General features: G+C 41.6%; 2 protein-coding genes across 2 annotated transcripts; both read left to right on the top strand.

Annotated features, from left to right (window-relative positions):
* Nucleotides 1-1,838: 1,838 nt before the first annotated feature.
* On the top strand, nt 1,839-4,687 carry LOC308290971 (chemerin-like receptor 1; the record flags this gene model as incomplete). Its single annotated transcript, XM_080732886.1, has 3 exons — nt 1,839-2,933; nt 3,433-3,531; nt 4,403-4,687. 3 exons carry the CDS (start codon nt 1,839-1,841, stop codon nt 4,685-4,687), a joined length of 1,479 nt encoding a protein of 492 aa, XP_080589012.1.
* Nucleotides 4,688-15,714: 11,027 nt separating this feature from the next.
* Nucleotides 15,715-25,154, top strand: susd3 (sushi domain containing 3; the record flags this gene model as incomplete). The annotated part of the gene is made up of 5 exons (XM_080732885.1): nt 15,715-15,805; nt 20,748-20,942; nt 22,258-22,405; nt 22,949-23,155; nt 24,773-25,154. 5 exons carry the CDS (start codon nt 15,715-15,717, stop codon nt 25,152-25,154), a joined length of 1,023 nt encoding a protein of 340 aa, XP_080589011.1.
* Nucleotides 25,155-26,036: the final 882 nt, after the last annotated feature.

Genomic DNA, 26,036 nt, shown 5'->3' with positions numbered 1-26,036 from the left:
AAATCTTCTCTTCTGTGGGTCCCTGGCACAAAGAATTCTCAGATGGTGGGTCCATGGGGCCAAATATTGGTAGGCATAGCATTTTTGGGGACAGCATCGCCTGTCCCCCTGTATACATAGGCTTGTGGTGGACATTACATTTTTGCCACAGACAATATGGCTGGACAATATTAGACTGAAATTCAGTTTCCCTATAGGAGAATCTCATCAAATGGTGGTCCATGGCTCCTCCCAGCGGTCCTCCAAAACGACTACTATAACAAAAGACACAGATGCTGATTATGATGGTCCATCCTCAAATGTATAAACAGTGTTGTGAACTGTTCTTTTAACTGCATCAATTTGATCTCTTGCCATGTTTCCTTTCATATATATCTTTCCCACACACACAGACAGACACACACACGCACACACACACGCACACACACACACACACACACACACACACACACACACACACACACACACACACACACACACACACACACACACACACACACACACACACACCACTCTTCATTCTTAAACACTTGTGCTCTTGAATAAGCCTCCATGAACGTGTATCATTCACGGGTTATTCCATACTGGTTGGCGAGCTGACTCAGTGAATTTGCGAGATGTCCGTGTCTGGTTGGCGACCTGCCTTCGGCGACATGTCCCGCAAATTTGGCGACTTTGATTTTTGGCGAGAAGACCGGTTACCCTTTTATTTCCCAATACCCAGCAGACAACAACAAATAACACGTGTATTCTCATGCCGACATTCCAGCCAATGCATCTCTCCACTCCGACATGTCTCCTTTCCGACATGTCTCCATTCCGACTCTAACCCTAACCCTAAACCTTAGGCCCATGGGAGTGTCGCCACTCCGACAATAAGAAGTCAATTTCGGAGTGGCGACATGTCGGAATGGAGAGAGCCTCCCCAATGACACAGCCTGTTGCTGCGTCCAAGAACGTTCCCCTATATGATTGGCCACTACTCTTACAATATTTTGCAGCTTTTCATTCATTTTAAATGTCGGATAGACCAGATTTTCGTCTCGACTCGTCACGTCAACGAAAACAGACATTACCGTCATATTTTCGTCATGACAATGCTATTTTTAGCTCGTCAACGTCACGTCTTAGTCATGAAAAAAGGGGCGTCAACGAAATCATTTTCGTTATCGTCTCGTCAACAAAAACAACACTGACACTTTGAAACAGGTATCTTTGATTTTACTTTCCTTGTATAGACATGATTGCTATCTAGTATATAGAGCTATTAAGCATTTATTTTAGCATGAATAAATATATCACTTACAAAAGTTGATGTGTTGAAATGTCATCAGCTGTAGTAGCCTAGTAATAGGCCTATGATAGGTATTATGTTTTATTATTATTATGTTTGATCCAGTAACACAGAGATATAAGCATCTCTTATCAGGTGATCATGTGTGCAGGATATTCATTGATCTTTAGAACATCTCTCCTGTTAGAAACCTTAGCAGATGATTTTGTCCAAAACTGACCACGGTGATCAAGATGTACAGTATCAGTCAGATTTTTCATATTCCATTATGATTGCCTATGACAACTGGAATGTTGGAAATAGGCGATATAAATGCTCACAACGTTGTGTGCTGGTAGAATGCCTATTTTTAAAAACATAAAAAATATATACAGTATATTTTAAACAAATAAATCTTGTATGGGGGTCCCTGGCACCAAATCCGTTGGTGTAGTATAATAATACATGGTGTGTTAAAACAAAGCATTAAACCTTTGTTTTGTTATTTTAGGTTTTAAAAGTAATGGAGATTATGACCACAACTGCTGTTTATCACAACAAAGAGATGGATCTGTCTGGTGGTGGAAACAGCTCTTTCAGGGAAGACAATGCGGAGGATGAATATAATGTCTACAGGCCTATGATTACAACATTTCCAATATCCCTCAAGATCGTGTCTCTGGTCATGTACAGCCTGGTCTTTGTGCTTGGCACGTTGGGGAACGGTGTTGTCATCTGGGTGACGGGCTTCAAAATGAAGAAAACCGTCAACACAGTTTGGTACCTCAACCTCGCTGTGGCCGACTTCATCGTTACAGCCTTCCTGCCCCTGAGAATCACCTACATAGTTCTGAACCACCACTGGCCTTTTGGAAAATTCATGTGCAAAATGTCGTTTACCGTTTTCTACCTGAACATGTTTGCCAGCATCTACACCCTGGTGGTCATCAGTGTTGACAGATGTGTATGTGTGGTGTGTCCAGGGTGGGCCCAGAACCATCGCAGTGTCAGGAAGGCGTCTTGGGTGAGTCTGGGTGTCTGGGTGCAGGCCTTGGCTTTCAGCTCCCCTATCTTCTACTTTAGGGACATACTGACCTCTGACTATGATAAAGACGTCATCAAGTGCTATTACAGCTTTGTATCCACTGGTAACTACAGTGCAGTTGAAGTCAATCAGTTGTGGGCATATAGAGCTGGGGTCCTGATCATTGTTTACGTCCTCATGGGATTCTTCGTCCCTTTCACTGTCATCGTCTCCTGCTATTCTGTCATCATCTACCGACTCAGGAATAATCGTTTGCTGGCCAGGCAATCAAGTCCATCCTTCAAAATCATTGCAGCTGTTATCATCGCATTTTTCCTGTGCTGGGCTCCATTTAACATCATGTATCTGATTCAGCTTGTGGATTTCCTCGCAACAGAGTCCAGTGAAATACTGAATCATGTGACCACCATCAGGTTCCCCATAACTGTCGGCCTGGCACTCCTCAACAGCTGCCTGAACCCACTGTTGTACGTGTTCATGGGTCAGGATTACAAGGATGTTTTCAGGTCTGTCCTAAAGGTGCTGGAGAAAGCCTTCAATGAAGAGCTGCCTTGGAACAACACTTCTACCAACCCAGGGAGCAGCATTTATGAGACTGCCTTGTCTCAGATAAAGGTTTAGGGTTGTCTCTGAATATACTTTAATGAATGCAGAACTGTAAATGGCTTTTCCTCTCAATACGTTCTCCAAGATTGAAACGTTGATGAAAAATATCCAAAATAATTGAAGTAACCGTTAAAAAAACCTGCATATCTTTAATATTTGAGTTTTCTCCATTCTCTCCCTCTCCTCCCTAGTTGTATTTCTTCTCCATTTTCAGAATAACAACAAAATGATGGAGCTTATATAGGTTAGGCTGCGTAGCATACAGATTAAACACGCTTGTGTTAATAAACAAATGTATACAAAATATGTTTTTATTTTTATTATCATTAGGGCTTTGATACAAATTCTAAACATGAAGGCTGCAGTTGTGGTGCTTAAAAGACAGCAACATTTGTGCCCTCATCTCAACAGCGCAGTAAAAATAAAATAAAATATGAATTAAGAAAAGTCAATCGATACATTTCCCTGTAAACCAGTGATATGACACCCTCTCCTCTCCTATACTCAGGTATCCACTGAGCTCCTGGACACCACCACATCGCTGTTACCACCTCATGCCCCCACCTCCACCCCCACCACCTCCAACCTCTTCATGGACCTGCCTCAGGTTAGGATACGGGACATCCTTATTATCATCAGTGGTGTAAAAAGGACTCAAATGTTGTACTTAAAGGAGGACTTTGCCACTTTTCAACCTATCTTTGTCCTCATCGTTTGACAGATTTATTTTTATTTTTATCGTGAAAACAATAGCTTCCACTTTAACATTGCAACTGTTCAGGATTATTAGCTTGGATTCCCCATTGATGATTTTTGAAATGTTTGCAATTTTATCATGAACATTAGTGAAGATAGGTTGAAAAGTGAGTAATCCTTTAAGTAAAAGTATCAAAACTGAAATGTAGAAATACTCATGCTTGTAGAACTGCTATTTTCACAAATAAGTTCACAATATCTTTTCAATTCATGGTGAAATTGTCCTCTGTCACACACTACAGTAGGATTAATGATCTTTAGTCGAGCTATAAATTCAGCACCACTAGACCCTCTGTACGACTGTACCTGATAAAACACAGAGCATATGCAATCGGTTCACCAAAAATAGCAGATCTACAAGCTCACAGCATGCAGTGCTTGTAGATCTGCCAGAATAGGGAAGCAGGGTCTTTAAGTGCATGGTTAAAGAGGTGGGCCGGTGGCCAAACAGACAGACCTATAACCAGACAGTCTAGTTAAAACCTAAACGGACCAAGCAGTCTAGTTAAAACCTAAATGAACGATAGTGGTTAACTCCAAACACAAGGACACTTGTCTCACCCATTACCTATTGATAAAGACCCTGACACACTAAAAGGGTCATACTTTCATGTTATCAAACATACCTGTTTAACAACTGTACACACTGGAGACATCAAGTAGATTCATCAAAACATGTTGATGATTCTTACAGAGTTCTGTTTTCTATTTTCATCACACAGAGTCTTCCAGGAGAGAGACTGCTTGCTGTGAGGATCCACTTCATCAGAGGTATTTCACAAGCCAGTCTCAAATGTCTCCTTGATGAACTTTTGGTGAAGAAGGTGTTAAACGAATCTGAGCAGGAAGAGGCCAACGGGGTGCAGTTGAGAGGTGACACGGCACGTTTTGTCATGGATGCGGTGATGAAGAAAGGACCTGCTGCAAGTTCAATCATGATAAAGATCCTCTGTGAGATCGACCCATTCTTCTCTGAACATCTTGGGTTGAAGGAGGTGGTGCCATAGTTTTGTATTTTTCTGTTTTGTATGTGTCTATGGAGTTAACATTACTCTAATAGACCCCCAAGGTGTGGTTATAATATGAAAATATGTCTTCGCTGTGTATTTTTGGTTACTTCCTGAAAGCTGTAAGCCTCTGAGTCAAAAGGCTCAATTGAAATACAATGATATCATGACAAATATCATCCCCTCCCCTTTTTACCATTCAACAACACTGTGGGTGTGGCTAACTTCAGCTGGGTCACCACCCATTGAACCAGGAATACTTAATTAGCAGGTAGGTGTGTGCCTTATATGGGGATTGGTGGGTGGCTCCCTATGGTAATTGGGATGCAAATTAGGATATGTGGGATGTCAGCCTATGATAATTAGGAACTGGAACACCCCTTCAATTTACGAGGATTGTTCATCATATGAATCTAGTTACGAACAATTCTGCCTTTTTAAGAACGTTTCATGTATCTGACTCGACTTCACTTAGGACGTTTTCTTTAACACAGTGGCCGCCATTTTAGCATTGACTGTATGGCTCTCCTGCCATTTTGTTTAATAAAAAAATGTATATATATTTTTTTATATTGACATTTTTCCTAAATTCTGTGTTTTTTCGACAATGTCATACAGTACCTGAAATGACAGAAGACAACCTCTAGTCTCACCAAAAAATAAAAAAAATAGATAAAAAGCTTTTTTTTCTATAGTTGTAGCCATCTCAAAATAGCCATTTTTTTACCAAAATCCAGCTATAATTGAAAGAACTGGAGATATTGACCTTTTTGTGATTGATGGCTTTTTGAGCGAATAACTCAGTTGATATTTGTATTTATGGCGTCAGGCACTTATCAGATAAGTGTACTAGTGTAATAAGTGTAATTGTGTAATAGGGCAATAACTGGAATAGTGTAACAGGGCTGTAATAGGTCACCTCTTGCCCTTAGGGCGTCTTACTGACTTCACACAAATAGAAATAAGCTTTTTACCTTTTATTCAACATTCAAGTGTTTTATTTTGCACAGATCACACACACACACACACACACACACACACACACACACGCGCGCACACACACACACACACACACACACACACACACACACACACACACACACACACACACACACACACACACACACACACATATTCTATGTATATACTTACTGTTTGTTTAGACTCACTGTTTTCTTTCTTTTTTTTGGTTCTTTCATTTTATTTTATTTACATATCTACTGCATAGTACTGTGTTCTATTCGTCTGTCATTCAATGTTTCAACTTAAATGGTTTCCTGTGGAAATAAGCTTAGTCTTTTCTAGGATCTCCTTTTAGTAGACCTTGTACCAGTGAACTGTACCGTCATGAAACTGTACCTTTTCCTATGCAAACTTATAATAAAGTCTTCAATCAATCAATCAATCAATCAATCAATTTGTTTATTTAGCAGTTCAAATATGATAATTTTGGGCTGTCCCCAGTTCAAATATGATTATTTGGGGGGATCACCGCACTGCCTGAAAAGGTTGAGAACCACTGTGCTAAAGTAAAGAAAGTGGCTTTAATGATCTGAAAATGTATCCGCTAGACAGAAAATATTGTCTCTCCAAGTACTACCATAATAACTGATGTTAAAATACAGGTGCGTAGACCCACCCCATCCGATTCCGCTATGCACAGTTAACACAGGAGTCTGTCAGGCGACTGTCAGGTCGTCAAACTCATGGTGGCGCTTGAAGAGGGGCATGTGAGAAATCAGGCAGAGGTTGGGGTTTGCCAGCGAAGGAGTGTGTGTGCAAAGTTTGGCATGAATAGGGGCAACGGTGCCAGAGAAAGAGTTGGGCCAAAAGTGTGACGTGACATGACGGTCAGACTGACTGACTGACAGAGGGACAGACAGACAGCCGGTGGAGCTTTTCATAGTAACTTGCGACCTGGCGGTTGCAATAAATATTTCACTCCACTCCATTGTTTTTGTTATTTTTGGGGAAACTCCTCTTAGTACCACCAGAGGGGGCTCAAGTACCAACAGTGGTACATGTACCACAGGTTGAGAACTAGGCTACTGTGCTAGATCATAGGCCGCTGTATGAGGATGGCAGAACAGGAAACTTATTCACAAGGCTGTCAACCCTCCGTTGGTCCGACCACCTAAACCTAACCCTGACCCTCACCTCAGTCAAACTAACACTGGTAAATGCTAACCTGGTGAAATGCTAACCTGCCGATGCTGGTGAATGCTAATCTGGTGAATGTTAACCTGGTGAAATGAATGCCTAAACCTAACCCTAACCGTGGTCAGACCAACAGGAAGTTGAACCAAAGCTCAGTCCCCCTGTCATTTGCATACTGTGTGTAGGCTATTCAAAGTCATTCAGTGTACACCTATATGACCCTGTGAACGTTTTGAAAGGTCAGTAAATACTAGGACACAAAGGACACAACACATCACAATGACACTGACTTGTGAGCTTGCAGATCATTATTCTTCGTAGAATAGGGCATCATCATCATTCTCACTTCATGGATTATTAATTTCGGACAGATTTGCGTCATCACGCATTGCTTTTCTGTTTGGCTGGACTTTTTGGCTGTAATTGTTTCATTATACACAAACACTCAAATGTTTTTTGGCATCCAGTGTTAGGTATGGCATTATTATCACTAGTACAGATATGCTCTAAAAGTGTGAAAAACACATTTTTGATTTCACTGCATCTTTAACCACTTCAGCCCTATACATTTTGGCCATTTGAAAATAGCCTAACTACAAGCTCACAATGCGTTGCGGCGTGAAGCATTGTGAGCTTGTTGTGAGCTATTTTCAAATATAGTTATACATTTGAAAACTTTAAATGGGACATTCTGCATAATGGGTACTTTTGCTTTTGTACATTTTGACTTTTGCACATTTACCCAAGTACATTCATTAATTCCAGACTTTTACTTGTAAGAGGATTTCTACATTGCAGTACTGATACCTTTACTTAAAGGACAACTTTTGTTTTTTACAACAAGTGTTCATATTTTAGATTGTAATTAAAGAATATAAAAGATGAGTGTTAAAATTATTTCATTTACTTCTTTCTATTGTTTTAGAGAGTCTTATTTCAGTGGTTGGGGGCGTGCGTACAAGTGGCTAAATATGTCATTTTACACAGAATAAGCCCATTCCCAAGATACAACGCAAACTTTTATGGTTTATAGATGTGACTTATGGGGGCTAGAAGTGTTACTGTAAATAGCAATAAAGAAACTGCTGGCTTATTGTGTCTAAAAAGACATATTTAGCCACTTGTACACATGCCCCCATGCGTACGCATGCCCCACATTTTAGCACAGTAAACGCGATAAAACAATAGAACGAAGCAAATGAAAACATTTTAACACTCACTTTTTCTTTTCTCTAATTACAATGTAAAATATGAACCCTTGTTGTAAAAAAACAAAGTTGTCCTTTAAGTAAAACATGCAGGTACGGTACTTTTTCCACCACTTACCTTAACGCTAACCTTAACCTCACAAACTCTATGGTTGACCCTAACCTTAAAGGTGATACACCATGCATTTAAAAAGTATTTATGTCATATTGTTTATGTCCCAAAAACATTTTTCAAAAGGTTTGGCTAAATTACCACTCCTGAATAGAGAGCCTCTCATTTTTGATTGGCTCTCAGAGCATTTTCAGCTGCAGTACCAACTTTGGCCTGAACTGCGCCACCCCCCCAAAATCTTTTTGAAAAAATAAATATATATATATATATATATATATATTAAAGGTGTCAAAATTATCGCGTTAACTGCGGTAATTAATTTATTTTATTAATTGCGTTAAATTTTTTAACGCAATTAATCCAAAAGCAGAACGACCTGCTGCGGTGGAACACTATCTGCGGTGGAACACTGTCTTACTGTAGCCTATAGCGCTGCCACTGCTCCTCCTCCACCCCCCCCCCCTCCCCTTTCTACACACAAGCATGTCACTCTGACTGCAGCAGCGAGAGACGGAGGAGAGCTAAGAGCTGCGGTTTCAAAGTGAAACAGGATTTAGATCGTTCACTGGAATAATACCTGATCATCATACAATACATCTGAAAAATATATAGTCTAGCCTACTTCTACCTCTGTTCCTAAAATCTGCGATGTTGTTAGGGTGCTGGGCTGCTGGCCTGAGTGCTCCAAACTTACTTGGATCAGATGAAAGACGCACGGCACTGCCAGTCATGACATTAGCTTAACGATCGATCGCCTCGTTGAAAATGCGCATTTGACCCAGGCAATCAACAGCACAACATTAATGGCAGCTGTTACAAACGCTTGTTTTCTCTGTCCTGTGCACGTGTGTCAGCTGTTTTATCTGTAACCTAGATGTCAAATAATTCTGTGTTGTATTGCAGTGGTTCTCAACCTATGGGTTGGGAACCCTAGGGGGATCCCCAATTTTATTTTGGGGGGGTCCCCAGATGTTAAGCTTAATGTTAACATTGTTTTCTCACTCAACAATAAACAGACCAACATACAGTATAGGTGTGGCATCTGCACATTTCTAAACTGACAAATTAAGGGCTTTTTTACTAGGCCTATACCATACCTCTGGTCAAACATTAGTCAAATTATCAAATATTAGAGGCAGAAATTCTGAAAATAGCAGATCTACATGCTTGTGGATCTACATGCTCACAAGCATGTAGATCTGCTATTTTCACAAGCAAACAGTCAAAACTAATGTAATGCCAACTCCAACAATTCCAAGTGCTCAGGGTGTGTGGTGTGGGGGGGGGGGGAGGGGGGTCCCCAGTTCAAATATGATTATTTTGGGGGGTCACAGCCTGAAAAGTCATGTGTAAGCCAGTGTTTTAGACGTAGCCATAGGCCTATTGTATAAATATTTGCTATTGCTACACAATAAATGGTAAGGTAAAAAAAATGCATAAATAGTAATAATAATAACAATAATGATAATAAACATATATATAGTCCTACATATTGTATGATAAATCTATCTTTGCCTTTAGCTTGCCATTACCGCAACAATATACATAAAGAAATGGCATATTTTGGACATAGTTCGATTCGTGATTAATCATGATTAATTAATTTTTGAGCTGTGATTAATCTGATTAAAAATTTTAATCATTTGACAGCCCTAATATATATATTTGAAAAAAAAAAAAAAAATCTTCAAAAACGGCCGTCGATGACATCATCGACGGCAGCAAATCTGGACAGCCTGTTTTGAGAACCCGTGGAATGCTTTTAACCTCAACCTTCCCAGGACTTTGTGAGGATAGAAGGTGCTAGTGGGACCCCAACAAAAGGTTTTAAAATAGGAAAAGTGAAGTTTCATGGTGTATCACCTAACCCTGACAGAAATTATGCCTAAACTTAAAGGAGTAGTTCAGGGACATACTGGGCCCCTGATTCAGCCCGGGGAAAAGGAGTTGGAGAGGCCCTCATCGTGCGCGGGGTGATAGACAAGCCAGTAGGGCCAATGTGATGGCCTGTGGGCTGCTGCTACTCAGTGCCAGAAAGAGATCTCTCTCTATTAGAGCTGCTGCTACTCAAAGATTGGCCATTTCAGATCATGAGAGACAAGCCAGTGGGCCAATTACATGAGTTATATCTACTTTGTGGGCTGGCCATTTTTTTAATGGCCGGGCCTGGACCGACCGGGAATGGTCCAGCCTTTTGAGAGTTTTTCCCAATGGTCAGCACGACCCTGGAGTACCCCCAAATGACTTTTTTCCTATTGATTAGTCACACCATGGAGACTTATAGTAAATTTACCCCCATTGATTCTGGGGGTACCAAATGCAAATAAGGCCCTGGATGGGGACCTAAATTTGGGTCAGAATCAATGGGGGTAAATTTAGGGTCAAGGGTCAAGTACATTTACCCCCATTGATTCTCACATAAAAGCATTTGGGTCCCCATCCAGGCCCATATATATATATAATTGAACTCAAGTCTCCATGGTGTGACTTAATTAATCACTCAAAAGTCATTTTGGGGGTGAACTACTCCTTTAACCTCAGAACCACTCCCAACTTGGCGAAACACCTTGGAATCTCGTTCACCTGCTGAGAGAATACACAGGCCCCCTTTTTCCACAAAAATAACTTTGGTTCTAGAACTGGTTCCGTTGTAGATTCTGTGCTTTCACGGAACCCGCCAGTCTTTGGTTGGAAACCATGAAGGTTTCTGGTAAAGTGTTGTCTTAATTACTGGCATATACTAACACACTGTATGAGTGAAAAAATTATAATACTTGGAACACACAGGAACTATGTTGCAACCGCTTCCTTCCCGTCAACAGCCTCACCCCATATCACCCCAGTGTGTGTGTGTGTGTGTGTGTGTGTGTGTGTGTGTGTGTGTGTACGTCTGTGTATGATTCACTTTCCCAGAGAAGCCTCCCATAATTGCTTTCAGAAAAGTATTTAATTTGTAATTTTTTTAACTAACTAAATATAAAATACTTTGTTAATTAAATATTAACTAAATATTTAATTTAGTTAAATATTTAACTAAATATTAAAGGGGATGGGTTGTAATTTGGAAAGTACTTTCTATATTGTAAGAATATTTTGATGCCAGTACCTTTACTCTTGTAAAATCTTCAATACAGGACTTTTACTTAGTTTTAACATATAGCACTTAAACCAGTGGCGTTAAGTTCCACCACTGGTTTTGTGGCTGTACCATAACAGTTCTATTCAACCAACCTTGTGTGGTGTGTTAATTTATAGAGGTCTGTATGTTCTCATGATGAATGGTTCCATCAACACCAGCCTCCAGGCCGCTGATACACTCCCACAGCAACCTAGAGCCAACAGCGCACGCACTCACACAACAGAGGGGGATAACGTACCTTTGCTAATTTCCACTCTTTGCTCTAGCAATTAGCAAACAATTAGGAGACAAAGTAAGAGGACACAGCAACGCACACCCGCATCAATGAACTGCTAATTAGGGGGATGGTTGTCACATTATTTTACTCTGATGTGAGTTGCTCACCAACAACACATTTGATGATGACCGCTCCTACATTTTATTTGGGGCGAATCCGATACTTCCGTGACCACGAGAGCAAAGGTCCGTTTCTCAGTGGTTTTGTCAACTATGAAGGTTAAATAACAAATTGAGCTCCCAATTCCCTTGCAAAAATGCAGGCAACATGTTTGACAGCTAGGGTAATTTTCAGTCTCATTCACTTACTATACACTATAACGGAAGAAATTACGGTACTCCCAAAAAATCTGCTTTAAGTGGGATGTGAGGGGTCAAACTAGGGGTTTTTAATTATTCTGAATCCATTGCAAGCATTTGTTTTGCACGAAAAACATTCCTTGGGCTAAAAACAGCCAACAAAACCATGGTTTAGTGATGAGTCATCACTTTTCAGTCTTTTGGGGTCCGTTTTTAGCCCAAGGAATGTTTTTCATGCAAAAACAAATGCTTGCAATGGATTCAGAATAATTAAAAACCCCTAGTTTGACCCCTCACATCCAACTTAAAGCAGATTTTTTGGGAGTCATTTTTTCCTTTATAGTATAGTGTATAGTAAGTGAATGAGACTGAAAATTACCCTAGCTGTCAAACATTTTGCCCACATTTTTGCGAGGGACATGGGAGCTCAATTTGTTATTTAACCTTCATAGTTGACAAAACCACTGAGAAACGGACCTTTGCTCTCCTGGTCACGGAAGTATCGGATTCGCCCCAACTATTAGAAGGAAGCGTAGGGTCTTGGCTTGAAATGGGTATAACCTTTGTTCGCATATCATTATTCCATCAGAACGTTATTAGCCTTCAAAGTCACCTTGTTGTGTGTGTGTGTGTGTGTGTGTGCGTGTGTGTGTGTGTGTGTGTGCGTATTTGAATGTGCGTGTGCATGTGTGTGTATGGATGTGGAAAAATCGTACCCACATTATAGGACCGGAAAGTTGGAAACTCACCTGAATCTCAGACTAAATCTTGTAGGCATGTAGGCAGTTCTTCTCAATGAGCTGCAAAACACAAACTGAGAATTGAACTGAGCTGATTCTGTTGAAATTGTTCTCCATCCTGCAATGGAGATGTCCTTGAGCAAGGCATTGTGGGATGTTTAAACCCCACCAAAATATATCGTCGTCGCCGGGTGGAAACCTTGTATGTCCAAAACCGTTCTTTTGTGTTTATCATTTTGAAAAAGATTTAAAATAGTGAAAACAGACGATCTACAAGCACACAGCACTTGTGTGCTTGTAGATCGGCTGTTTTCACTCGTTTTGTGCGACAGTCTTGTATGATGAAGCAGGGTTTTACAAAAATGAAAAAACATACAAATTTGAAGCTTGGGGACACAAGGTTTTTGCCCGACAGTGACGATATACTCCTCAGTATGTGCAGCCAGGTTTAGTGTTGTTGGTGAGGATGATAAAACTGACGATTTGTGTAGATAAAGAGGGCTAAATCACAGGGTTGTTGGAAGGTTTTACTATCCCAGGAACGAGTGATAAATCTGGCACAAGGTTGCAGTCTACATTTATTTTTAACATTTTGTTTTTTATCTCAAGCACCCATGCAGTTTAAAAGGTAGTGAAAGTGAGGTGGTACAGTGAGGGACAGTGTGTGTGTGCGTGTGTGTATGTGTGTGTGTGTGTGTGTGTGTGTGTGTGTGTGTGTGTGTGTGTGTGTGTGTGTGTGTGTGTGTGTGTGTGTGTGTGTTTGGGTCGAATACCAGTAGAGTCGGCAGAATGAAGGTCGCCGGGAAACGGGGGGTGCGTTAGGAAATGCGCACCGGGTGGGGCAGCGGTGCGCTTTTTCAGTCTCTTCTCTGAAGGTAAACTTTCTGAAAAGCAGCAGTTGCTAACATAACATTGCTATTGATGTTTATAAACTAGGGTAAATTATAAAATGAATATTAATTCATGTTGATACTGAAGAAGGCTGTGATTGTGTGTCCTACTGTACATTGTGTTTGTTATTTCTAGCATTAACATTTGTGATACTGAGATTAAGACTAGTACCACCATAATTTACCCTAGTTTATAAACATCAAAGGCAATGTTACGTTAGCAACTGCTGCTTTTCAAAAGGTTTACCTTCAGAGTTCAGACTGAAAAAGCGCACCGCTGCCGCCCCACCTGGTGCGCATTTCGAATGCACCCCATCGTTTCTGGCGACCTTCATTCCGGCGACTCTACCGGTTACCTTTGGGTCTGCCTGTCTATCTCACACATAACCTGAGGGCCGTCTCACTGATAAACTAATTGAACTGTGAGGTGAAAATTAATCCACAAAGAGAGAGTAAATGCACTGTTCACAGGACACATAGGACAGATAGGGCCAAGTTGAGTAGAATGTTTCCAGTCTTTCACTATGCAGACCTGCAGACCTCACACTTTCTATACTTCAGAATGTGTTCCTTCATTTTTAGGAAGATTATTTGATACTCTCTCTGCAGTTCTTGGCTTTCCGGTGCCTCCTTGTCCTCTAGTCGCTATTTTTGGTCTGTCTCCTGTGGTGGGCTGATCCAATACTAGGTGCCAGGCAGACTCTGTTGCGTTTGCCTCCCTCATAGACGCAGCATTTTGCTTCACTGGAAAAGTGCTACCTTTGGCCCTTTGGCTTTGGGACAAAGGTTCCCCCTGGGACATATTGACCCAGATGAAGTTGAATTCTACATTGAGGTGTAAAAAAAATATTATTGTATCTGTATTATATTGACATTTAAAGTAGTTCAGTCTGAAAATCTATAATTTATTTACAATATCCTGATCAAACTGATTTGATACAGCCCAACATCACCTTATCTATACATCTTTTGTCAACTTTCGAAACACATCTTGTACAATATGTAATGATGTCTGACTCCGTAAAGTCTCTAAAATAGGATCAGGAGGCAAAAGTTCCCTGTTTGGACTTTGTCGTTAATTTGCAGAGTAGGCTACAAATGCAAATCTGTCATTTGGTTCCATTTATTCACTCAGTTAATTCATTTTACAGTATGTTCACCAATCACCATCAACTGAACTAGGCTATTGTGGCATCTTTATTCCTTCAAGAGTCGGGGTCGTTACGGCGTGCGTTGGTGCGCAGCATCCATCCGGGCGTAGCAAGGCCCATCTGATCATAAACATAATCCATAGTCAAATTCAGCTTGGCAGAGTGTTCCCTGAAGATGTCAGACTGTCAGTAAGCAGCACTCCTCCTCTCTCCGCCTGCATGGGCTCCGTCAGGGACGTGCAGAGAATGTTAGAGAGGCAGGGGGTGGACTTTCCAAAAAGGCCTTTTGGTGGAAGCACCGAAAATAGCAGACCTCCAAGCTCACAACGCGCCGCAACGCGTCGCGCTGTGAGCTTGGAGGTCAGCTATTTTCGGTGTGTGAAACCACACTGAACTACACTAAACTAAGCATAGTGGAGATGTGGCGTTTTTACACAGAGAGGGCAATTCTTTCAACATAAGATGCTGCATGCCAGTTCAGGAGAGTTTGAACAAGGCAATTCTCTTGAATGCTGCCTTCAGGTATGGCATGGAAAGAGGGCATTTGCATTTCTTTCACCATTAGTAAAAACTGCATTCATGGTGTGGAGAGGGCACTTTTCGGGGACGGATAAAAGGGCAGGGGCTCAAGCCCCCTTTGAAGTCTATGTGTGCACGTGCCTGGGCTCTGTTGTGTGCGCTACTGTACGCGCACATGTAGGGAGGTGTGTGCGCTGCTGTACGCGCACAGGGAGGTGTGTGCGCTGCTGTACGCGCACAGGGAGGTGTGTGCGCTGCTGTACGCGCACAGGGAGGGCAGACAGGCGTTGCGTGCCACGCAGACACGCAGTGTGCACAGAGTGCACAACAGAAAACCGAGAAAAGGAAGCAGCAGAAGGGGAAGTGATAAGCAGAGCCGACGCACACCACCACCACACGACTCACAAGGCGACAGAATTTCCGAGGGTGTCTGTCTCAAGTCTGATCCTCCAAAGCTGCATCTCTGTCTCCACTCCGGGGCTTTACGCACAGTCAGCAGAGCAGCGCAGCGGGGCTGAGTGTCGAGACCGACGACATGTCCTCACCAGCTACAGCCTCGTCGGTAGCAGACGTGTCCAGGGATGCTTTTACAAGAGAAAATGTCAACCGCACCCACACTAATGCAGGTAGGAGGAGGACACCTGGAAGAAAGGGACTCATTTGGTTCAGGTCATGGAGAGGAATTTTACTTTTCCAAATCCATCAGTTTTATAATTGTATAGCTACTGTAACTACTGCCTATACCAATAGGTGTGTGAATATTATATGTGTGTGATGGACTTTTTGGGGCTGCTGATTACATGTGCTATTACAATATAGATATAAATGCATACTGTATGCATTAACCTATACTGTATGTCTGTACATACAATATCTGTCAGAACAGAAGCATAAAACACAAAAAAAGGCACGAGAGCTTATATTTACTTTATGGACCATAAAGGAAATATAGGCTTTGAGAACAAATGTGTGTAAACAGAGTGTGTGTGGGGGGGGGGGGGGGGGGGGGGGGGAGATCAGGTCAGTGGCAGAGCAGAGGTCAGTAGCAGAGACATACAGAAAACCTAAGATATTCTTTTAGGCTTTTTTCTGGTGTGAAGTGGACAGGAAACAAAAGAGATGGGGTGAGATATGGACTTGAACCCGCAACCCACTGTCAGGCTAATTCAGAGCCTATAGGTGCCGGGAACCGCTAAGCCACAGGGGGGGGGATCAGGTCAGTGGCAGAGCAGAGGTCAGTAGCAGAGACATACAGAAAACCTAAGATATTCTTTTAGGCTTTTTTCTGGTGTGAAGTGGACAGGAAACAAAAGAGATGGGGTGAGATATGGACTTGAACCCGCAACCCACTGTCAGGCTAATTCAGAGCCTATAGGTGCCGGGAACCGCTAAGCCACAGTCCGGGCCACATTCATACAATTACAACGTACTATAAAGAAGCAAAGAGCAACAAGGGTACTGTAAAACCTACAGTTTATAGGCTACAAGGCCTTTTATTTATTTCTTCAAAATACATATGCCTAAAATACTCCCCTCCCCTCCATATGCTTCAAGGATGGTGTTTGAATTGCATTTCCGTTCAATCCAGAGCTGATGACATTGGACTGAACATGTGGTGAAATGTACAGGCAGCTTGCATCACATAGACTACTTTCAGTTCTTCTCCTTTTTTTATAAGGTTTGTGATGATTCAAATAGCACCTTTCAGAGTATAGCACTGTAGGAGGAAGTGAGAGATCACACTGCAGGTGCAATCTCTGAAAAACTGCCACATGCACGCACGCACGCGCTTGCACACACACACACACACACACACACACACACACACACACGCACACACACACGCACACACACGCACACACACGCACACACACGCACACACACGATACTTGTGAGGGCGTCAACCTTTTTTTTAACATTTTTATTTGTGTCTACGTTTTTTCCTTTCTTAATCCCTTCCAATCAGGCTCATCTGACTGAATGAAATTGGTATTCCGGCCTGAAAAAGTATTTTCTGTTTACTAAAGAGGTGGGGAGACAGGAGACCCAGCTGTTACCGAACAGACACTCTGTCTATAGCAATGATTTACTATCAAACCTAGATCGACTATACATGATCACATCCCCTTAACATTAAGGGCCTCTTGTGGTGGCAAAAGTCATGTGCATGTCCTCTTCCACTAGATGAATAATTCTTCTGGTAATCTGTTGTTTCCCTTCCCATGTATGACAGTGCGATAACGCAAAACGTTGCCCAAGACCACGTCACAACTTAGCTGGCCCTTTTCTGCCTTAAACAGTCAGAACTGAAGCTGCTCTGGTGAGATGAGGTGATCGAAGGCCAGTGGTGGAAAGAAGTACTCACTTTTGTTACATATAAGTAAAAGTATCAACACCACAAAGTAGGTGTAACTCTGTTACAAATAATCCAGTAAAATTGACTTGAGTAAAAGTGTAAAAGTATTGACGTTCAAAATATACTTAAAGGAGCTATAGTCAACTTTTTCATTGTAGGGCCGACACTTTGTTTACATCCTAGTCTATAGACAAGAATGTAAACAAAGTGTCGGTCTGACAATAGCCAAAATTATTATTTTATCATTATTTTACGCTTTTTGTGGTCATTTTTGAATAGAAACGCATTATATGAAGCGTATTTTTTTATAAAATATTTTCGAAACATTATTTTTATTTTAGCATCCATTTTCAAGAAAAAGTTGACTATAGCTCCTTTAAGTACCAAAAGTAAAAGTAAGCATTGTGCAGAATGTCCCATTTCCCAAGTTCAAAATGCATGAAAATAGCTGATCAAGTAGATCTACTATTTGCCTCAGATGTAGTGTAGAGGTAAAAGTTTAGAAAATTGAAAATACTCCAATATAGTAAAACATTTCTCAAATGTGTACTTCTGTAAATGTAGGCCTAATAGTTACTTTCCACCACTGGCATTTTTTTTTTGTCTAAAAACAATCAGAAGCTGCTTTTGTGAAACATCGAATGCTTGTCTGGTCCTGGTCACATTTCCCTTCCTCAAACTGAAGTCAGTATTTAGTCACATACTGTAAATTCCTGGCACCGAGCGTGTCAGAATGGAGTGACAGCAGAGGCGTCACATAAGGGGGTGGGAAAGTGGGACTGAGTTACTAGGGGCCCAAAAGTTAGATATTGAAAAATAGCAGATATACAAGCTCGCAGCGCGGCACTCGGTGCCGCGCTGTGAGCTTGTAGATCTGCTATTTTTGAAAAGTCACGAAAATGTGTGCAAATCTTTGAATACATGTATTTTTTTTAAGCGAACTTTTGTAACTAAAATTTTGCTTCTGGAACTAAATATTTTGAGATGGGGGTCCGTGGCCAAATACATATCATTTTGGGGGTCCTTCACATGAAAAGGTTTGAGCGCCGCTGACATAGAAACATAGGTTTTTCAAAAAACCTTAGAAGGATTTGAAACAATCAAAGACATTTGAAAGGCACAAATGTTCACGACTTTTTCAAAAATAGCAGATCTACAAGCTCACAGCGCGGCACTTGGTGCCGCGCTGTGAGCTGGTATATCTGCTATTTTTCAATAGTTAAAGTACCCAGGGCTCTGAATTTGTGCGACACCCCTGAGTGACAGTCACACAGATGAAGGCCATCGTTCATGGTGTACTACAGACAGGGATGTGCTGACTGCGCGGCTGTGCTCTATGATAAGCAGTCGCTCCAGACAGAAGCAGAACTCCAGATGGCGTGTGTTCGCTGTGTTTGCTTCCTCAAAGGTGTTTTGTTTAACGGTTTATCACATTTCCTTTGATACCATGAGCATTAGATGTAGCAATGTGTTATTGTCACTCGATGTTGACGGAACCCCTGCCTACCCCCTACATTCCTCCTACATGCCCCCCTAAATACCCTCTACTTCATCTCGACATACCCCTACATACCCTCTACACCACTGGTTCCCAAACACTGGGTCGGGACCCATTTGTGGGTCGCAGAACTATTTTTATGGGTCACGACTCAAGTAAAAATCCTATTTTCTTTTACTAAAAAAGAAAAAGAAAAGGAGAAAAAGAAAAGAAAAATTATTCCAAAGATTCTCCCCTCCCACCCAAAAACATGAATTTTCAAATAAACAAACAAACAAACAAATTATAATAATTAAGAAGTACTAGTGAAATAGTCGATCTACAAGCTCACAACGTGGTGGGAAGCGACGCGCTGTGGAGCTTGTTGATCTGCTGTTTAAGTTTTCACTATAGTTTGGCTCCCGGACAAACATCTGATTTGGGGAGTTTGGGAACCACTGCTCTACACCAACCTCTGTAGGGGTGGGAATTCAGTTCACCAATGCAACAACAAATCGACCACTTTTATCCATCCAGTTTTATACTTTGTTGTGTGATGGTGAACCAGCTTTAGTGACAAATCACACAAATATATGGGTGTAAAAGTGTGTGTGATTTATCTCAAATTAATTGCAATTAGGGGATTATAGAGCATCGCAGCGGAAGTGGTTTACTGGTCCCACTAAAAAATCTCCCATTCATTTTCCCCATAGACTTTTACAAAAATATTTATCCACAACTTTCCAACATCCCATCGTGCATTGCGCAGAAGTTGCATGCCGCTTCCGGCGCCGCAGCCGAGAGTGATCTACAAGCTCACAACGGTTGCATCTGCGACGCGACGTGAGCTTGTATGTCTGCTGTTAACCGGAAGTGTGGTGCAAATAATTCTCCAGTAAATTCCCGCGGAAAGAGGTGGATAACAATTATGTTAAGCCTAGAAGGATTGCAGTGAATCATGACCATACAACCTTTGATCCTATGTGAAAACACATTTTTTAATATTAAATTATTTGATATACTACATTTAATAACTACCCTTTGTTTAGCGATTTTCAAAATGTTCTTTTCATAGAAACAAAAGTTTTATGGTCATGATTCACTACAATCCTGGATGGCTTGGTTCTAGGCTTAAACATAATTGTTATAAATATTTTCGTGAAAGTCTACGAGGAAAATGAACAGGATATTTTTTAGTGGGACCAGTAAACCACGCCCACTTGCGATGCTCTATTATGTCGATATTTTGACAGGCTTATACTAGGGCATTCATGAATAGTGATTTTTAGTATTCTAATTATTCGACCTCAAAGTATTCGAATAGTCGAATATTCGACAGGACTGGCCAAACTGTCAAATATTAAGTAAGCAAGAGGCGAACATTGTGAAAATAGCCGATCTACATGCAGCATGTAGATCTGCTATTTTCACAATATTTATCTGCGGTTTCCGAGGCTACATTAAATGTAATACCTACAAAAGTGCTTGTCAGGGTGGGGGTCCCCGGTTCAAATATGTTTATTTTGGGGGTCACGGCCTAAAAGTTTTTGACAACTCATTCTTATGACTTACTATCTAGCCAAGCTTTATAAACTATATATTTTTTAAAGAGAAAACAATAACAAAATTAAAATAAGCAAATATTCGACTTCGGTGAACAACGTTGAATAGTGACTTTGATATTCGAATATTCGAATAGTTGGTGAATACTCACCATCCGTCTTGTGTCATTTAGGTGCGTCAGCAGCCCAGTGCACGGCGCTGCCTCTGCCAGCCCTGGGCATCCAGAGGACGGTACGGGGCAGTGGCACAGACGTGGGCACAGTGGTCTCCCTGCAGTGCCCGGCCAGACACAGGCTGATAGGAGGCCACATGGAGTGCATCATGGGCACCAACGTCGCCTGGTGGAAGGGCGAGTCCTACTGTAAACGTGAGTAGAAACAAGTGGAAGGTAACTACATACACTTACTGTACTGTACTTTTGGTCAAGTACAACTTTCAGGTGCTTTTACTTTTACAAAACATACATTGATCAATTAAGCCACATGTTATACTGTGTCTGTTCGAAGGCTGATATCGTCATTGTCGGACAGAAACCTCGTATCTCCAAAGTTTCAAATTTGTAATCTTTTTCCGCAAAGTAAAGCCATGCTTCATACATAGCCTAGTAAACTGACTCCGCCCATCTTCTGTTCGAATGAAGGCAGGAAGAGTCTGGTTTACGAGGCTACATCATACAAGGCTGTCGCACAAAAGTGAAAACAGCAGATCTACAAGCACACAACGCCTCGCGTTGTGTGCTTGTAGATCGGCTGTTTCCACTAGTTTAACATTTTTAAAATGATAAATACAAAACAAATGTTTTTGGACATACTGTACAAGGTTTCCACCCGACAACGACGATATACAGTACAAGCTCACAGCTTGTCGTTTCACGACATGTATAATAATAGGCCTATCTGGTATTTTCAAAAAAAGGTTTGACAAATTGGGAAAAATAATTGTACTGTACTTTTACTTTGGTACTGTACTCTAAGTCTATTTTGATGCCAATACTTTCGTACTTTTACTCAAATCAAATTTTGAGTACTACTTTAAATTTGTGTACTTCCTTCACCACCGAGTAGAAAAATGGACAAAGATTGAACCAAGAAACAATAGAATGCATGCACATGTTCTGCTGGGGGAAATCGATAAAGGATTAAATGAAATAATGCACAATAGATGTATACAATGCTCTCAAGCCGTCTTTGACATTCTTTATACCAAAGTGCACGGGGCAAATCAAATGAAAATGCAGAAAGCATTTACTAAGAAGATCTAAGTCACTGCTGTACTCCATAAGCAGTCTGTCCTCCCAAGTTCCCATTATTTTTGAAAAGAAGTATTCAACTTCACATAGTAGAACGTTGTGGCCAATCGTGTAGATGTGTAAGAGTTCATGTCCTCATTTTAAATGGGATGCATTTGGAACGAAACACATTTACCGTTTGACAAAAGATGTCATTAAAGGCAAATAATAGTGCTAATGATTGTAGAAGAAGATCTAATTTAGAGGGAATGTTGGCTCTATTAGTTGGTTATTTTCACTATTGTCTTTTTTAAAGCGAGTGTCATTTTATTATATTTCAGTCTTAATCTCTCGCATGCTCGCAATGTCTCCGTCATTGTCGCTCTCTCTGTGTCTCTTTTCTCTCGCCTGTCTGACTCTCTCTTTATCTGTCTGTCTGTCACCCTCTCTCCAGCACTATCGAGTTATGAAGACTCTGGTTTCCGTGTGGCTGTGGTGGCATCCGTTGTGAGCTCCGCCATCATCCTGCTCATCTCCATGGCCTTCTTCACATGCTGCGTGGTGGATTGCCTTGACCGCAACAAAAAGAGACATCAGGAGAGGTCAGTGACATTTAGAGGAACCGAGAGAGTAAAGGTCAATTCATGCTTTGAGTAGGTTTTTAAGTCAAAGTCAAAATTGCAAATATGTGTCACAGACCTTTTGGCAAAATGAAAGGACGCAGACACTGCTGCATACCGTCGTTGTCGGGTGGAAACCTTGTATGTCCAAGACCATTTGTTTTGTATTTATCATTTTAAAAAAGAACTAATCTAGTGAAAATAGCAGATCTACAACCACACAACGCCTCGCACCGCGAGGCGTTGTGTGCTTGTAGATCGGCTGTTTTCACTACTTTTGTGGGACAGCCTTGTCCCACAAAAGTAAAGCAGGGCTTTACTTGGTGAAAAAAACGTACAAACTTGAAACCTGGAGATACGAGGTTTCTGCCCGACAGTGACGATAGGCCTACTCTACTTTGAGAACCTAGCTGCTAGCATATCTGTACAGAGTTAAAGACCAGCTAAGAATCCATTTGTACCCCTGGTAGTCTCCAGAACCAGCATTGTAACTCTCATGCATCTAAATGGTGTTTCTGGCACCAGGGAGGCCGATTTTCAGCAGAGAGAGGAGAGGGTGGAGCAGCAGCAGCAGCAGCAGCAGCAGCAGCAGAGCGCGTCCCGTTGCAGTAATAAAGGCAGGAACAACAACAACAACAACAACAACAACAACAGCAACACAGGGGACAAAACCCTGGCCCTGTGGGGTAACCATGACCCAGAGCTGGGTGACATCAGCAACACTGTCTGCAGGTGAGACCGATTTCGTCGACTAAAACTATGACGAAAAATGTTCGTCGACTACCTTTTTTCACTGACGAAAACGAAATAGAAACAAAATAAAAACTAAGCTCTGATGACTAAAACTATGACTAAATATATTGACAATTTTGTCAACAAATAAAAACTAGACTAAAATTTCACGGTAGGGACTAGTGGAGAAGAGATCCAGTAGAACTAAAAAGACAAGTAATTTTATGTTGCACTCGGGTGTTGCACTCTGAAAATAGCAGATCTACAAGCTCACAATGCGTCGCATCGTGCAACCAAGTGTGTAAAATCAACCATTACGACACCATCAAGGCCAGGCAAAAATGTTTTGTCGACAAAATCAACTGTACATCTAGTTTTAGTCGACTAAATATCACAATATTTTAGTCGACTAAAACTAGACTAAAACTAAAACATTTCAGATGACTAAAATATGACTAAAAACTAAATCGCGTTTTATTCAAAAGACTGGAACTAAAACTAAATAAAAAATTTGCTGCCAAAATTAACACTGACCTCACCTCACATGAACACATACACTGTTAAACAAAGTAAGTGAATTTGAAGTTTGATCAAATAATCTTTTGATTTTCAAAAATACCAAAAGTAGCTTCATGACACGTTCGAAGATTTAGTTTTATTCCGGCTATTATCTAAATTATAGTGTAAAAAGTGGTTAATCAGAATAATTGATTTAGTTGATTAAAAGATTAAAAAATACTAGCCTATTCTCGATCATTTTAATGGTAAATGGTAAATGGTGCATTTATATAGCGCTTTTATCCAAAGCGCTTTACAATGTGCATTACATTCACCCATTCACACACACATTCATACACCGGTGGCGGTGGAAACCATGCAAGGCACCAACCAGCTCACCGGGAGCAACTTGGGGTTCAGTGTCTTGCCCAAGGACACTTCGACATGTAGACAGGAGAAGCTGGGATTTAAACCGCCGACCCATGGTTCATTGGCCAACCCACTCTACCTCCTGAGCTACAGCCGCCCCATAATACAGCCGCCCCATAATCAAAAACTGATCGTTAAAGAGGTGGCGCCATAGTTTTGTACTTTTTCTGGTTTTCATGTGTCTAGGAGGTTGACAGTACTTCATTAGACCCCCTGGTGTGGTTGTTATGAGCAATTATGCATTATCTTTTTATTTGGGTTTTTAGCTGGAGGATGCCACCTGCTGGGTCAGACGTGCCGTTCCAAAAACACCCATATTTATTACATCATAGAATCAACCCCTTCCCTAATTACCATTCACCCAACACACTTGGGAGTGGCTAACGTCAGCTGGGTCACCACCCACCATGACAACCACGCATACCAATGAACTGGTGGGTGTGGCCACATAAAAACATCATTTTAACTCTTTCTGTACACATTTATGGAAAAATAAATGTGTACAGAATATCTACTATTCATAATAGTAGATAATCATGTTTTATAGAGGGGAAAATCATGGCACCCCATCTTTAAGAAGATAATCGACAGTTGCTACCCTGCTCAAGTGAGAAGTGTCAAAAGACCAAACGAAACGCTAGCGAAACCAAGCAGACCGCTCAAACACTAAAAAAAATCTTTCCTCCACAGATGCCATCAAAGCGCCCCGTCTTCACCCTGCACATTGGCTCCGGCGGCTCCTCCAGCGTTTCCTCTCCCCGGTCACGGATACAACCAGCCTCTCCTGGCCCAAAGCTGCTCCTCTGACCCAGCTCAGCGTTGGGTCTCGTCCCAGCAGCTTCCTAGGCTTGCTTCTTGGTCCCAGCAGCAGCGGTACCCCGCTGCACCCCACTGGAGCTCCTCCCGTCAGCCTCAGTACTCAGCCCTGGTCCAGAGCTCTGCTCCCTTGGTCTGGCAGCATGGAAGGGCAGGGAGCGGTGTGTCAGTGGATGGCCTGGATGTCCTGTCCTGCGGCAGGATGAACATACACTCTGCCAAAGAACTGCGCTCCGTACGGATTATATCTGTGTGAGACACATAACGGAGAGAGGGGGATTTAAAAAAGACAAAAGATGAACAAACTGAATATCAGTCAAGAGCTTGTTTACTATTTTTAAAACCACTGTAAGGGGCTGTGTCCACAGAGAGCACATTGACGATTTGGATATCGTGTCCACGGAGCTCGCAAAGTGCACTTATTCATGCCTGCAACCGTTGCCGAGCTCAACAGCCCTTTCATCTGCGTTAAATGTGCTCTGATCAATCAAAATGTACGTTTTGACATAATAATTTTGGAAATATTTGAATTTTCCCTTTACACACAAGATAGGTATCGGACAAACCTGATCGGAGCATCCCTAAACATGGACATCTCAAGGTTGTGGTAACGATTTGAAGTCCTAAAGTCTTTATTAATCAAAAACGCTTTACGTCGAGAGCTCTGAAACGCGATCGATGCTTGGCACTCCAGCCATAGAAATGCAAGGCAGAAAAGCGGTGGCAACTAAAAACAAAACAGCTTTCATGGACACAGCCCCTAGAGACAATCATGTGACGATGAGTCCATGTGAACTGAATGAAGTACTGCCTGAATGTTAATGGTCCATACCAGAGCCCTCTATTGGAGAGTTGCACCATGGCAGGGCCGTGGTTCATGTAACTTGAAGTAGTGACAAACTCTCATAGACTCCAATCAGGGGTCATCCAATCATCGCTGTGTTGGCTTGTGGTGGACATTATATCAAAATAAAAGATTTGCCACGGACATACAAAATGACTATTGCCAGAAACACATACAGTAAAGAGATAGCCCTTAATGACCATAACAGGTCTGTGACTCTCAGAGTTGTGGGGGCCCTTGGCTTGCAAATAAAACGTTTGAGAACCACTAGTACTAGTGGACTCCTGATATGCT

This window comes from Nannobrachium achirus, assembly GCF_963921795.1.
Source record: "Nannobrachium achirus genome assembly, chromosome: 9".
NCBI lineage: Eukaryota > Metazoa > Chordata > Actinopteri > Myctophiformes > Myctophidae > Nannobrachium > Nannobrachium achirus.
The sequence above is the reverse complement of the archived record's forward strand: the minus strand, read 5'-3'. Positions and strand labels throughout refer to the sequence as shown.